We start from the raw sequence: 16,107 nt of genomic DNA on the forward strand, positions 1-16,107 counted from the left end.
TTCTTAATGGAAGCAATTGAAAGCTGTCACAAGTACCATTTCGCGTATTCAACACAGGTTAACAAGTCCCATTCCGTGTCTTCATATTTCGCTCTTGTGCATTTTCCAAAATAAGAATCACTATCCCAGAATCCATTGGGGAAAACACTTTGAATTGGCATTCGCCTCGTGCAAGTTGATTATTTCCAAAATTTTGACAATGTTTAACAGTGTCGATTAAACTCAATTCTTTGAAATAATGAAACTTGGCATTAATAAAATTATTGTAGGACTAAGCACACTTCTGCTAGTTCATTATTTGACTTTTAGCATTTGCTATTGTGTTTATCGCTTCACTGTTAAAATCAAATGAATAACGAATGAAAACAATTGTGTTCAAGGCAGAATACCGAACTTCACATTACTGGCTATTTCGTGGTTTTGGGTCCCGGTTTTTGTGAAAACAAACACCTACTAACGCGAAAATATCTACTTTAAATATCCCGAGAAAAAGAATTGTAAACACTTCGGATGATAGTTTCCGCACCCAACCTGACGTTCAAGTGTTTCAATATTTGTATCATTTATAATAATAGTATAAATAATGGAGATAAACTTTTACTTATCATATCCAATGGCGAAAAGAGAAGGGCAAAGAACAGACTTTTAACTTCATTTCAAATTATGGTCTTATTTTCTAGTCAAAATATCGAAGAAAGTTCTCTGTTTTAATTATAGAAGCATTTCATATTACTTTTGTGCAAAATCTAATTTCCCCCTATTTCGACCCTGCTGAATCCGAATCTGCCGATTGTCCAAGCGAAATCTCGACCGGAAGTGGGATATTCAAGATGGCGGCCACTATGGAGCTGAAATCCGAAATCAGCGTCCAAAATGTAAAATTATATGTTTTTGAGCATGAAGAATTAAAAAATACACTGTAAAAAAGCATTGGTTAATTTTTTCACTTGAAAATGTAAGTAAATTAATGTTTTCATGTTTAAGGTTTTTACGAAAAATAAGTATTCTTGTGCGTTAGGAGGCATAGCCTATTCGAGCTTAACTATTATTCCTTTAAACAACGCTTTGAGCGTTTGAAGTTAAAGGTTGGCAGCACTGCGACGTGTGGCAAAACTACACTCGAATCCGGCTGGCTGTGACTGGCCTAGCTTCCCCCTCCCTATCCGCCTGCCAGCGCGTTGCAACGTGTCGGTGCCTGTCGTGCGTAAGTGTATTATTGTTAATTTGTGAATCAGTGCAGTGCCAAGTGATATTGAAAGAATTCAACAATTAAATCTTGCTTGTGAGAGGTAAGTGTCGTAAACTTATTGTAAGATATATCTTATGGTTTCTTTGTCGGAAGTATTAATTTGCAACTTCAGGGTGAATGTTGCGCGTTTCATTTACGTACATTAGTGAAATCAATTGAGGTTATGGCTGAATTTGTTTTCCTTGTTTGGTGTTGATACATTTAACTACATTGAAACCTGAATTATAGGGTGTGTTTTATTTGTGTTTTTTAGTTGTGGTATTGCTATTTCTCTTCGTAACACTTTTCTACTTTCTTAGGCTGTATATTAATATGCGAAACAACAAGTTTTACAGTGTCTCCGTTAATCGCAATTTGTGTTTAATATGTCCGAAGCAGAGTCCGAAACAGGCTCTAGAGTGGACTTGGATGCTGGCCCCTTGGTGAGGACGTTCTAAGAACGTAGAGGTTTTCGCCGTCAAATTGTATAAGGTACGTAAACATACGTTTTCAAGTTGAATTCGCGCTATCTAATGAAGAAAAGTATACAAACAATTATCTTTTCCATACCGGTTGATCCTGCACTGTTAAAAAATTCGTTCAGAAGACGTTCAACTTAGAACAGTCTGTTCAAAAATGATCGATAGCGTTCTAAAGGTATGTAACAGAGAACGGTGCGTTAAAGATATATTACTTCGTTCAAATAAGAGCGAATGCTCTTTCGCCCTCTGGAGGAAGGCTTGTAAACTACACAATAGAATAGATTCGTTCCAATAGCTAGGAGATCGTTCCCCTTAGAACAGGTTTTACACACAATCCTATATGGATTTCTTTCTATGGGTTTCATGTACATGTACTAACATATAAGCGTGACCAAAAGTAACAAATAAGTGTGACACTATTTTGCAGAAAACTTCGTATAAAAAGTATAACATCCATAATAAATGAGTGGCTTAGAGTGCGCTCTGTTATAGGTAGTTTTTTCATACATTATTATGCTGCTTTAAGTTAGTGTACTGGTTGATTATACTATTACTCGTAGTAATTTATTTACAGGGTGAATTAGAACATGTTGTAATGAAGTTGATTTTGTAGTTGTATGTACAGTGTGCTTGGAAATTTACCGAAGATTCAATTTCATTGTTGGAGCGTAGCTCCTTCACTAGCGACTCAAATGGCGTTAGGTCTGTAACGCTGTTTCTCACCTATTGAAAAGAAACTTCACACAAATAACGATATAAATAACCTCCGTGTCCTAACGAAGGGGAAAACGAAAAAGGGTTGTGAAAGGTCCGAATTTATAGGACACGCACCATTTTTTTTTAAGTATATTTTTATTTGATTGGCAAGGTAGACGACATTCGTTCGGAAATGTAATTGCCCAAGTTCCAGAATTAAAATTTGCAGAAAATATTTCGTAATATACTGCAATTTGGTTTGACGTTTTCAGCATAGAAATAAATTCTTAAGTCGTTTGTTACACATCACAATAAAAACATAAAAGACTGTAAAACCGTTCATTAATCTATTTCTAAAATAGCAGGTATGTGTATTTGAGACATTTACAAAAATCCCGTACACTTTGTCTAAAATCGCAAAATCTTTAGCTCTCTCTATAGTAAATTAACATTGAAATCCCAACATCACTTCAAAAAGTATTGATAAAATCGCCAAAATCTGTACGAAATCCTGAAATCCCGTACAAAATAATGGCAAGTGTCCGACCCTCGATTTGAGAATGCTCACATTCCCAAGCTATCTCTTCCATTGCTTGAAGACTGTGGCTGGACCAATGACGGCGAGCAAGTTGTTCCACGTTTCATGACGATAGATCCCATTCCTAAGACGTGCCTAGAAGTTGTTGTGTCACTGTAATGGACTTTGAAACTCAAAGAACTGTAGTTGTAGGAAAGCAAATGTCCCTTGCTTAAAACTCTGTGCTCCCTGCAAACGTACCTGTCTTAATTCTGGAGAGACACAGTAATCTTATTTAGTTCCTGTAAGTTTTAGTTCCCCCAAAAATGTCGCTTGTTTGTTGTATATTTAGAAAGATTTAAATTAAAGTCTAGTACAAACGTTATTTTAGTGTTAATTTTTTAAATCCGCAGGTTTAAAAACACGTCACCGTCGTTTTTACGTCAAAAAGGGGGATGAGAGTGCTGGCGCCATTTTGGTCACCATCTTGAATAAACCTCACCAATGCTTTTTACAGTGTATTTTTGAATTCCTCGTACTCAAAAACATATAATTACACATTTTGGACGCGTCCCTGTGTCAAAGGGGCCCTACAGGGCTGATTTCAGATTTCGGCGCCATATTGACCCCCATCTTGAATATCTCACTTCCAGTCGGGATTTCGCTTGGGCAATCGGCAGATTTGGATTCAGCAGGGTTGAAATAGGGGAAATGACCTTTGGCCCAAAAGTAATACGAAATGCTTCTAAAATTTCAATTTTCTGAAAAATTGACTAGACCATTAGGGGATTCACTAATGATGTGGAGTGTGGTAAATAAATACCTTTTGATTTAAAGACTTCAACACGTTTCTTATAGTGTATGTTGAAAGGTATTTTTATACGATCACTCGTAAATATAAGAAGAGTAATAAAGTTTAGTCATAAAAGAGTAATCAAGTTTATTCATTAAAAGAGTAATAAAGTTTATTCATTAAAAGAGTAATCAAGTTTATTCATTAAAAGAGTAATCAAGTTTATTCATTAAAAGAGTAATCAAGTTTATTCATTAAAAGAGTAATCAAGTTTATTCATTAAAAGAGTAATCAAGTTTATTCATTAAAAGAGTAATCAAGTTTATTCATTAAAAGAGTAATCAAGTTTATTCATTAAAAGAGTAATCAAGTTTATTCATTAAAAGAGTAATCAAGTTTATTCATTAAAAGAGTAATCAAGTTTATTCATTAAAAGAGTAATCAAGTTTATTCATTAAAAGAGTAATCAAGTTTATTCATCAAAAGAGTAATCAAGTTTATTCATTAAAAGAGTAATCAAGTTTATTCATTAAAAGAGTAATCAAGTTTATTCATTAAAAGAGTAATCAAGTTTATTCATTAAAAGAGTAATCAAGTTTATTCATTAAAAGAGTAATCAAGTTTATTCATTAAAAGAGTAATCAAGTTTATTCATTAAAAGAGTAATCAAGTTTATTCATTAAAAGAGTAATCAAGTTTATTCATTAAAAGAGTAATCCAGTTTATTCATTAAAAGAGTAATCCAGTTTATTCATTAAAAGAGTAATCCAGTTTATTCATTAAAAGAGTAATCCAGTTTATTCATTAAAAGAGTAATCCAGTTTATTCATTAAAAGAGTAATCCAGTTTATTCATTAAAAGATTAATCCAGTTTATTCATTAAAAGAGTAATCCAGTTTATTCATTAAAAGAGTAATCCAGTTTATTCATTAAAAGAGTAATCCAGTTTATTCATTAAAAGAGTAATCCAGTTTATTCATTAAAAGAGTAATCCAGTTTATTCATTAAAAGAGTACTCAAGTTTATTCATTAAAAGAGTAATCAAGTTTATTCATTAAAAGAGTACTCAAGTTTATTCATTAAAAGAGTAATCAAGTTTATTAATTAAAAGAGTAATCAAGTTTATTCATTAAAAGAGTAATCAAGTTTATTCATTAAAAGAGTAATCAAGTTTATTCATTAAAAGAGTAATCAAGTTTATTCATTAAAAGAGTAATCAAGTTTATTCATTAAAAGAGTAATCAAGTTTATTCATTAAAAGAGTAATCAAGTTTATTCATTAAAAGAGTAATCAAGTTTATTCATCAAAAGAGTAATCAAGTTTATTCATTAAAAGAGTAATCAAGTTTATTCATTAAAAGAGTAATCAAGTTTATTCATTAAAAGAGTAATCAAGTTTATTCATTAAAAGAGTAATCAAGTTTATTCATTAAAAGAGTAATCAAGTTTATTCATTAAAAGAGTAATCAAGTTTATTCATTAAAAGAGTAATCAAGTTTATTCATTAAAAGAGTAATCAAGTTTATTCATTAAAAGAGTACTCAAGTTTATTCATTAAAAGAGTAATCAAGTTTATTCATTAAAAGAGTACTCAAGTTTATTCATTAAAAGAGTAATCAAGTTTATTCATTAAAAGAGTAATCAAGTTTATTCATTAAAAGAGTAATCAAGTTTATTCATTAAAAGAGTAATCAAGTTTATTCATTAAAAGAGTAATCAAGTTTATTCATTAAAAGAGTAATCAAGTTTATTCATTAAAAGAGTACTCAAGTTTATTCATTAAAAGAGTAATCAAGTTTATTCATTAAAAGAGTAATCAAGTTTATTCATTAAAAGAGTAATCAAGTTTATTCATTAAAAGAGTAATCAAGTTTATTCATTAAAAGAGTAATCAAGTTTATTCATTAAAATAGTAATCAAGTTTATTCATTAAAAGAGTAATCAAGTTTATTCATTAAAAGAGTAATCAAGTTTATTCATTAAAAGAGTAATCAAGTTTATTCATTAAAAGAGTAATCAAGTTTATTCATTAAAAGAGTAATCAAGTTTATTCATTAAAAGAGTAATCAATTTTATTCATTAAAAGAGTAATCAAGTTTATTCATTAAAAGAGTAATCAAGTTTATTCATTAAAAGAGTAATCAAGTTTATTCATTAAAAGAGTAATCAAGTTTATTCATTAAAAGAGTAATCCAGTTTATTCATTAAAAGAGTAATCCAGTTTAAGCATTAAAAGAGTAATCCAGTTTATTCATTAAAAGAGTAATCCAGTTTATTCATTAAAAGAGTAATCCAGTTTATTCATTAAAAGATTAATCCAGTTTATTCATTAAAAGAGTAATCAAGTTTATTCATGGCTAACATATTACGTAACTCTGTAACGGGAGAAGGGAGTGGTTATAAACGCAACTAATAATAATATTAATAGTATTTATTTGCCCTTAAAATCCCTTTTAGAATATGGAGGAACCATAAAATGATTCGCGAGCACAATTCATTACATAGTAAAATAAATTTACTTAAATTGGCATTCAAAATAAGAAAAATAAAAAATTAACTTTTCAACAATTAAAGTGCGACATTCGAACTTATGCCACACGCTGCTTCATCTTAACCCATAACAATAATAGTCTCTTTGTGTCATTAATTCATTGGTAACAAGGGGCTGGTTCAAATCCCAATGGAAAGATAACTAAATATGACAGGGGAGGGATGGGGGTGGAGCCACTCAAATGATTTTCACATATTACCATTTTATAATGGAGCCTATCTTTGTTTTAATTTACAGTCGGAATTTTTTAATTATTTTTAAGTATAGGTTTGCAAAGAGAAATCAATAAATAGACATAATTTAGAAATAAATTAAACCAATTTGAGGGGTCAGAGCAGGATTTTAACAGTGTGCTCTATCTAAAATTAGATTGCGAACTTATACACTCTTTTATATCCTTATTTGTGAGAGCTGCCATTTTATTACAGGTCTGATTTCAAATAGTGCATCCAAGGCCGCTCCACGCAGTCAAGTGCTCGCGACGTCTCGAGCTGATGAGCACGTGCAGGCGCCCTTGCCTGTACTATTTTAAATTAGGCCTGTAATGAAATGGCCAACTTCGTAAAAGAGTGTATAAGTATTAGAAAATTAAAAGCATATAGGATAAAATATAGGAAAAATACAAGTGTTAAATTAATAACGAATTTTACTATAAAAAAATCGATATATTTGCACATATCTAACAATTTACTATTACGACGCGAAACTAGTGGCTAATTGGCTATCTCACAAGACTCGTAGACCATCTCACAGAGCAACTTTTGATCGTTTCATAGACCATCTCACCCATACACGCTATAGTTGTTTCAACTTGGGACTGCAGTAAAAAAAATTATTTAAAAAAAATCCAATGCCGAAAAGGGCCCCTCAATCTCATTGGGCCCAGCGCCCCAAAAATCCTTAAGACGGCCCTGCTTGCCAAATGTATTTAATAGTATGTACCTAATCAAATATTTTTAGACCAGTCATGAAGTATCTCGTTATTAAAATCATATTATTTCTATTTCTATTATTCTCAAACATGACTTCAATTCGCTACTTTATTTACAAAACCAGGTATCTCGAAAACTTCGGTTTGTCTAAAAATTAATTTAAAATAAAGTGTTCGCGTTTCACTACTTTATTTACAAAACCAGGTATCTCGAAAACTTCGGTTTGTCTAAAAATTAATTTAAATTAAAGTGTTCGCGTTTCACTACTTTATTTCCAAAACCAGGTATCTCGAAAACTTCGGTTTGTCTAAAAATTAATTTAAATTAAAGTGTTCGCGTTTCACTACTTTATTTACAAAACCAGGTATCTCGAAAACTTCGGTTTGTCTAAAAATTAATTTAAATTAAAGTGTTCGCGTTTCACTACTTTATTTCCAAAACCAGGTATCTCGAAAACTTCGGTTTGTCTAAAAATTAATTTAAATTAAAGTGTTCGCGTTTCACTACTTTATTTACAAAACCAGGTATCTCGAAAACTTCGGTTTGTCTAAAAATTAATTTAAAATAAAGTGTTCGCGTTTCACTACTTTATTTACAAAACCAGGTATCTCGAAAACTTCGGTTTGTCTAAAAATTAATTTAAAATAAAGTGTTCGCGTTTCACTACTTTATTTACAAAACCAGGTATCTCGAAAACTTCGGTTTGTCTAAAAATTAAAGTGTTCGCGTTTCACTACTTTATTTCCAAAACCAGATATCTCGATAACTTCTGTTCCGATAAATGAGATTTGAAATTTAGTTTTAAATTTAATTTTTAAAATATAGTTAATACATCAGGGCGATTGTGTGAACTGAAATGTCCGTGAGATCCAGTTATTACATGGCTTTAATATATTTTCAGGATAAACTTGAGATCACCCGTATCAATTTATTGTTAGGGATAGTGGAAATGTGGTCATCTCGAATTCATGACCTAGTCTCCCCCTGCCGGCACAAGTGAGGGAGAGAAACAAAGTAGCTCCTTCTTTACTTCAATCGCTTCAGAAGTCGCCAGTTTTAGGAAACCAATGAGCTACAGGGCTAATTTCGTTTTTTCTTTCTTCACTAGGGAACTTGAGACCGACAAGGCCGGCATTAGGGGGGGGGGTAAGCGGGGCAAAAGTACCCCGGGCCCGGGCCTCCGAAAGGGGCCGCCGGAACGGGTGCCTAACTAAAACTATCTGACTACTTCCAAAAAAAAAACAAATTTTGGAGTAAAAATTACCTGGGGCCCGAAAATCCTAGCGCCAGCCCTGCGACTGGGAGCAACGCGTAAAATCAAGTCAACATACTATGTATAAATTAACAAATTATTGGTAAATACTAAACAAAGCTATTATAGTATGGTAATGAAAATTAATAACAGCTCTTAAAACATTTCAATGTCTAGATATAAGCCTCTTGTGCAGTTGCAATTTTGGTCTAGGACCGAGTTTAAATTAAATTTAAAAAAGCTGTTTTTATAATTTCATAATTATAATGATTAGTTACATTGTTTGTCACCAGATGGGGTAAGAACTCGCCCTGTATTGTTCAAGTAACGCTCTAATAAATAGTCTGTAACCATAAGCGAGTACTAGCTTGCACATTTTGAAACATCGTCTTTTTAATTAATGAAACTGTAAAAGAGCAAAACGTGCTTTGTCTTAACAAATTAACCTAGAAACGACATGAAAATTGAGGTTTGAGACGAACGTAAAAGTTATTTGTTTTTTAAGTTGAATTAACGTGTTTTGGTCCTGGAACCCAATTTTTTGAATATTTTACGGGTGGTTCGAAACTCTGGCACATAAGGTAGAGTGACTTAAATTAAAAAATATATTTATTTTTGCATTTTTTGGACACCCAAAGTCATATCTTTTAACTGATATGAGTTTATATCCTGGCAAATTAATCTTCTAAAATTGCACATTTGATATGAAACAATTAAGTACATAGAAAATATATAAAAAGTATGTAAAATGTGTTCTAAAATTGCACATTCTTTGGGACTTGAAACAAATTAGTACATAGAAAGTATATAACAAGTGTGTAAAATGTCATTAGGATCACCTGACGAGTAGTGGCATTGTTAGAAGAATCCATATGATAAGACCCTATTCTCAAAACGAGTTTCATGTTCAAAGAGAACGGATTTTTTAATTCTTTTAGTTGCTTAGTTAAGGAATAATAATAATAATCAGCTAGGCTAATACCCAAGGCACCACCTTAGGCCTAAGTCATCAAGCGACTTTTGAAGCCTTTAATTCAGGTGGCCGGGTTATAATGCGTAGGAGGGTGGTGACAAGCCCTGCATGCCATGCGTTCGATCCAACAGCTCCCTACACTAACTGTTACCGTTAACCTCAACAAGTTTTTATGGAAGGGGAAACCGAAGATCCAGCGAATCCAGCTTCATTTTACGGTTTTTTAAACGCCATACAGGCTTGCAGCACCATTCTAGAAAATTAGAATTGAAAATGTGAATAGAAAATAAAAAACTTTCTACTTGAAGAAAAGGCCACAATTCTCTTGCTTTTAGAAAGTTTAAAAATAATTTTAGGTGGATAAATATTTTCTTTACATTCATTTTTCCGTTACGTTTTAATTTGTTGCAATGTGTTTCATTCTAATCACAATATCACTATCATCTGTACGTCAATTTCTTTAACTTCTTATCAGCAAAGTCAGATTAGGGTTAATCTTCTTTTATTTGGACTGCAGTTGTTTAGCAACGGCAATAACTTGCAATCCACCCTTTTCATTAGTCAGTCATGAGCTTCAAATCCTTTCGGTTTGTTGAGGTTTTGCTGGTGATTGGGGTGATTACTCGAGTCAAGAGTTCTTCGAGTGCCACCGAGAAGGCAGGTATTTAAATTACCTATATGAAATTTTATCTAAGACCACGTTTCAACAATCCAACAATGCTTTATACTGATTTCCAATAATAGGCTATTTGGAAAAATGCGAGTCCAACGACGACTGTGCGGAGAATATGAGATGCTACCTGAAACTAGGAGTATGCTTTTGCTTTCCGCCACAAGTACTTGTTAATGTTACCAAGTGCCTTAAACGTAAATTTCATTCATTCTTGTTTAATAGTTAATAGCGCTTACAATATGAAACTAATTTATGAAACTAGTATTCATGGTTTATGCCCACTAGCGCAGTTCCCATTTGCGCGGTTTCCCAAAAGCGCAGTTCTCAAAAGCGCATTGTCCCAAAAGCGCGGCTCCCCTAACCTAACCTAACCTAACCTAACCTAACCTAACCTAGTCATTCCATATTCAAAGTTATATACACTGAAATTTGGATAATTAAACCGCGCTTTTGGGAAACCGCGCAAATGGGAACTGCGCTAACGGGAACTGCGCTAATAGGCAGATACCGTATTCATATTTAAAGCAATACAGTACGAATTTCTATAAAATAAGCTATGCTTGCTAAACTTGTTTATATGTAGCTCATTTGTCACGAAATACGTAGAAGTTCAGTTCAGTTTAAGCTTAAAACAGGGTGCCTCGTAGTATTTACTCTTTATGTCCGGGGCTTTTCGTAATTAAACGTCATCGATACGTCACCCGTGACGCAGCAGCAACATCAAAACCAGAAGACCAATGTTACTTTATGGAAAGGCCTATTGCCATTTAGCTTCCAAACACCTTTTTCAACATTTGATAGATAGTAGACTTTATTTTAAAATGAAAATGGGATAACGATTGTAGAGTTTCACCCTTTAGTATCAATTCAGATCAAACAAAGTGTAATTTTTAATCTTAGATTAACTATATAAATTACGAACAAAACATCTAACTCATTGTCATTTCCAGCTTCAGGGTACGGCGAGGACTGCGAGGCTTCTGAGCAGTGCGCTATGATTGATTTCAGAACCATGTGCTCTGCAGGACGATGCATCCTTAAACCAGGTACTCAGTACTTAGTAATAAATTTATTACCATTGAACAAATCAATGGAACGAATTCTACGCCAAAGATCATGAGCTCATGACTCTCAGCTCGTTAATATCAATACTAAAATTATTTTTTCTAGCTAAACCAACTTCGGAAATAAACAAGAAGAGAAACACTGGCATGTCTGAAGCGTTCCAGGTGGCCTTGTGTTGTCTCGCCGTTGTCACCTTTTTTATCTTCTTAACACGCTGTGGGTTAGTTGAATTAGTGCAATTAGTAATACAAAAATATAATTAGGATCTGGTACTACCGTCCGATGCTTAGGAGCAAAAATTTGACACCTTTTTAATGGCAAAACGTATACATAGAAAGCGATTGTCTATGTGAAGTGCCAAGTAAAAATAAAAAGCAGATGAACTTTTACTATAAAAAAGGTGGTGAGGGAGTGGTGTTAGAATCTGTTCAGTCTCAAATTCTTAGCTCCCTTAATTAATTTTTGCTGTTACACATTTGTCTATAACCGTCTACACCTTTAAGGATGTACTGCAGAAGAAACTCGGGGAATGAGCCCGCAATGAACTCAGCCCCTGTCGTACGAATGACAAGCCGCCATCCGAGTTCCTTATTTACCGTCTCTGAGGAGTTCACTTTTGCTAATGATAAACCACCTAATTATCAAGATATACTTATTCAAGACCTAAAGGTTTGTAACATTTAATCTTAGCAAAATTAAATAATATTTATCTTTGAACGGCTGAAACACACATCTAGGTCATTCAAACAGGGTTGCCATGGTACCTGGAAAACCTGGAATTCCTGGAAAAGTCAGGGAATTTAAAAAATTAGTCTAAAAAACAGGGAAATGTCAGGGAATTTAATTTCGGATGCAAAAGGGAAACTTTTACTAAATTATAGGTAAAAAAAACTTGGCACATAATAAGTCATTGAAAACCTGGAAAAGTCAGGGAATTTGAATGTGAAAAAACTGTGGCAACCCTGTAAAATGAAACGTGTACCTTCCGAAGAGCGCTAATTTTCTGCCAAATCACAAAAGCCATACCACATCACGCGTATCATTTTCCTCTGGTATTACTTCGCCTGAGGATGTAAAATGTAAACATTTAACTTTGAAGGGTTACTTATTTATTAGTAAACCATATTTTCTTGACTCTATAGTTTTAGTGTGTCGGTATTTGATGTAATTCAGCCTGAATTATTTTAGTATCCGAAGTGTATTTTGTAAAATCAGCGTGGGCCTGTGAATGTACATGTTTCAAGAGAATAACATTAGTTATATAGGTAAGATCGAAAGTGACTTAATTACCAAAGGTGTGGCAATCCCTGTACTTTCGTATGCTAAAGGTTTAATGAATGCTCGACTCGAGATCGACCACGTTAAAGACTATTTATTGTCGCTTTTCTGTATCTTTTTTAGTCTATGGTATTATATCGTAGGTAGATGGCGATAGCATCTCCGCAGAACAACGAAAAATTACAAATACACTTACTTTGACCAGTGCTACTTAGTTCCTCCGTTTCTCACTACGAGGCGTTATTTGTTGGTTTTAACTTCCTTCCCTCCCCAAGGCATACTTTCCTTTCTCCCTTCCCAACTTGTATTTCGCTCGTAACATTCATTAAGAAATAAGTCCGATTGACACACTTTTGGTAATTATGTCACTTTTGGGTTGATGAATACTTCTCTTGAAAGTGATATATTATACACTTGCGATTGTACCCATTAATTTCTAAGAAAATTAATGAACTTGGTCCTAGACCCAGGATTTTCCACCACCGGACTATCACGAAATTGTGGCTGAGACTACGCCAATGGCAGACTTGGCCGTCAATACCCAACCAATGGATCCGGTACGTAGTGTAGTTCGAGAACGGGTTTCTCAGCAACCACCGTTTATTTTAAACGCTGGCGCTCATCAAGTCTTACAAGTTCCTTCTAACGCGACAATTGCGAACAGTAATAGTGGCGTGGTGACATCAACGACGACAAGGCACGCTGGAACGGACAATTACGCGTTCGACAACCGAGAATGATATTTCTGGTCGTTTTTGCTAGTGCAAAATGATTTAATTAAGGATTAAAATGGGTTTACTTTTTTAGACTAATTTCGTATTGATGTTTTGAACCAAGAAACGTATATTGGTGTTCAATGATCTTTAGCCGAATTTTTGGTTTGAAATTTGCTTTTTGCTTAAATTTTTTCTTCACGGTCCCTAAACCACCCTAAAGTAATACATGGTGTTTAAAAAATTTATGCAAAAATTTTAAGAAGTTGTAGGGGGTGAGTTGAGAAGTATGCCTGTTTTTTCCCATTTTCAGACGATGAGTTAAAATAGCGCCGGAAAGCTCAAAACGTGGCCTACTAGCCCCTGGCTCTCTTTTAACCTAGGAAAATGAATAAAAAATCAACAGGCATACTAGTCAACTCACCCCTACAAATCCTTAAAATTTTTGCATAACCTTTTGAAGCACCCTGTAAATTATCAATAAATTGCAAATACCAAATTATCAACATTTCTACTTTTCGTCGGTCCCCAAACTATAGATGGTTTGGGCCCGTGACAATGCTCCGACTCAAAGCCGTACTTAAAAGGGTGGTTTGGCCGGTAGGACAGACAAATGATGTCTAGGTCCATTGCAAGGCAGCATACTCAACGGGGGAAAAGCAAGACAGTTGGGAGATATTTTAAAGAAATAAGTATTGAGCCTAGCCACATACCTGATTGTCAATTTAGCTGGGCACGAATGATCTTTAGTTGTAATCAAAATATAAACTAAATAAATAAGTAAATGCAATGTTGTATATCCCATTAAGGGGGAAGACTACAGTGGTCATTGTCTTCTTTCGCGCTATTTCAAGCTGAACTCTTTTAATTTTGTATTTTAACATATAAAATTCGTATTTAAATTGAGAACAGCCTCTTGTTTAGTGCCTAAAATAATTTTTACAATTTTAAATTTAAAAGTAATTAAGTTATTACGTTTTAATTCGGACCCCCGTAGCTAAACAAGTTGGGCAAGTGCTCAAACTACCCTTTAGTTAGGACTTTATATCTCGTTAACTATTAATATTAGAATTATCAAAATTATTTTAAGCACTAGAGGAAGGTTCAGCCTAATAAAAAAAATATAATTCAATTATGTAATTGTTAAAACAGTAACGTTCAGCTTGAACGAAAAAGAGGCTTTTACTGTATTCTTCCCCCTTAAGTCATTGACTTAAGTAATGTGTAGTGACTGTGGTCCGTCTAATTTTAATTATTAAAAATTAACAATAAAAACGCATAAAAACCTCTTCACTTAATCAGAGCACGGACAAAGGTGCAGAGTGGAATACATTTGAAAAATTTCTAAGTCTTTGGTGTAAATTCTTTCGTTACTAACAGGCACCTCACTTTTTAAATCCATCCGTAGCGAAATTGGCTACGCCGTATCCGTCTGTTAGAAGGCGCTACAAATAATGACATTTTCTTTCTACCACATTTTTCACCAAAGCACTTAATTTTATAACCTCTTCAGAAATGACCCTTACACTGATTCATACGCGGTCTTTTGTGATTCACTCATTTAAAATATAGCGAAGAAAATTCCTGACGAACGTAAACTTGACGATTGAGAAGAACAAAGAAAGGCAGTGCGAAGAAACCGATTTCATCTCGTATCTCTTGAGGAAACTAATAATAATAATAATCATCAACAAAAACTTGTTATCTAAGACTATTCTAGTAATTGTGTAATTTAATAAAATTTTGGTTAAATGTCTACAGCGTTGCAAGCCCCACAATATTAAGTTAAGAAAAGAGATGTGTTATCGCGTTATCAAATTGGCGCGTTTAAATATTAATTTGTAATGCGCTCAAGAGAGCCGCCATAGGCGTAGACGCAGAAGTATTTTAAAGGAGAACGGTCAAGCTTTAAGTAACTAGTGCTCCGCATGGCTCCGGCTCCCGAGCCGGTTTCGCCTCCAGCTCCGGCTCCAATCCGGCTCCGGCCCAAACTTAAACCCTATCGGCTCCAGTCGGCTCCGGTGAAGACCGGACTCAGATCTGGAGCCGCGGCTCCGGCTCCAAGTGTTTCAAACCGGCTCCAGGAGCCGGTTCCAATACTTATATGGTAATTTTATGTCTAAGCTTTGGGAGCGTCCATAAATTACGTGGGGCATTTAGGGGAGGGAGGGGATCGAGCTGAATCTCATCCAATCTCACGTGGAGGAGAGGGGGGGGTTCGGCAAATATCACGTAATTTTTTTCCGCAAGAATAAGTGTAAAATTGCGATAAACTGGGTTAAATTAAGTAATTCAACCCTTACACACCTTCATCAGCATGCCCTATGACCTCTATTGCCCAAGTGTACGTGGTGATCTGAAAAATAGATGCTGCAGTACATGCGGTATCTACTTATCATCCGTCACAAGAGCTGCAGAGCACCGGCGTGCGGTCCACAGAGCACCACCTGCACCAGCGTGCAAAGTGTGATCTTCACGGATTGTGGCACGCCGAATTACTGAGCTTCTGTGTACAAGCGACAACGGTTTTAAGTGGCTAAATCAGAGCGAGGTTGAAGGAGGAGATGATTTTACTGAAAATCACATGGACATGTGGTTCTAGTAGTCACTCTTGAGACCACACATGAGTCCCCGTGAACTGAATTAGAAAGAATATTCATTTAGGAATTTTAGTAGTTCCTTAATACTTAAAATTTAAGTATGTTATTGTTCGATTTTCTCACTGTGATTCTAGACTACGTTCTGTCTAAAATACTAGTCTTAACTTGTCTTAAATATAAATAATTAAGCAAATTACGTTTTTTTTTAAATAAATCCAACGCAATCAAACACAGATTAACGTATTTACACTAAAAATACACACTTTGAAAAATCTCACGTGCTATTAGGGGGAGGGAGGGGTTCGAGCCTAATCTCACGATATCTCACCAATGGGAGAGGGGGGAGTTGAAAAA

At 34.3% G+C, this 16,107-nt stretch overlaps 1 protein-coding gene across 2 annotated transcripts; it reads left to right on the forward strand.

Annotated features, from left to right (window-relative positions):
• Positions 1–9,987: 9,987 nt before the first annotated feature.
• LOC149962053 (uncharacterized) lies at positions 9,988–14,909 on the forward strand. 2 transcript variants are annotated; one of them, XM_090178158.1, is made up of 7 exons: positions 9,988–10,085; positions 10,169–10,291; positions 11,048–11,143; positions 11,268–11,382; positions 11,666–11,831; positions 12,905–12,997; positions 14,726–14,909. In XM_090178158.1, the coding sequence occupies exons 1-7, from the start codon at positions 9,992–9,994 to the stop codon at positions 14,882–14,884; spliced, it is 846 nt and encodes a 281-aa protein (XP_090034284.1). In that variant the 5' UTR covers positions 9,988–9,991; the 3' UTR covers positions 14,885–14,909. The 2 variants fall into 2 exon arrangements, with proteins under 2 accessions (XP_090034284.1, XP_090034275.1); XM_090178149.1 differs by having other exon boundaries at positions 12,905–14,909.
• Positions 14,910–16,107: the final 1,198 nt, after the last annotated feature.

Source organism: Leiobunum rupestre, chromosome 1 (genome assembly GCF_980474605.1).
Source record: "Leiobunum rupestre chromosome 1, qqLeiRupe1.1.hap1, whole genome shotgun sequence".
Lineage (NCBI taxonomy): Eukaryota > Metazoa > Arthropoda > Arachnida > Opiliones > Sclerosomatidae > Leiobunum > Leiobunum rupestre.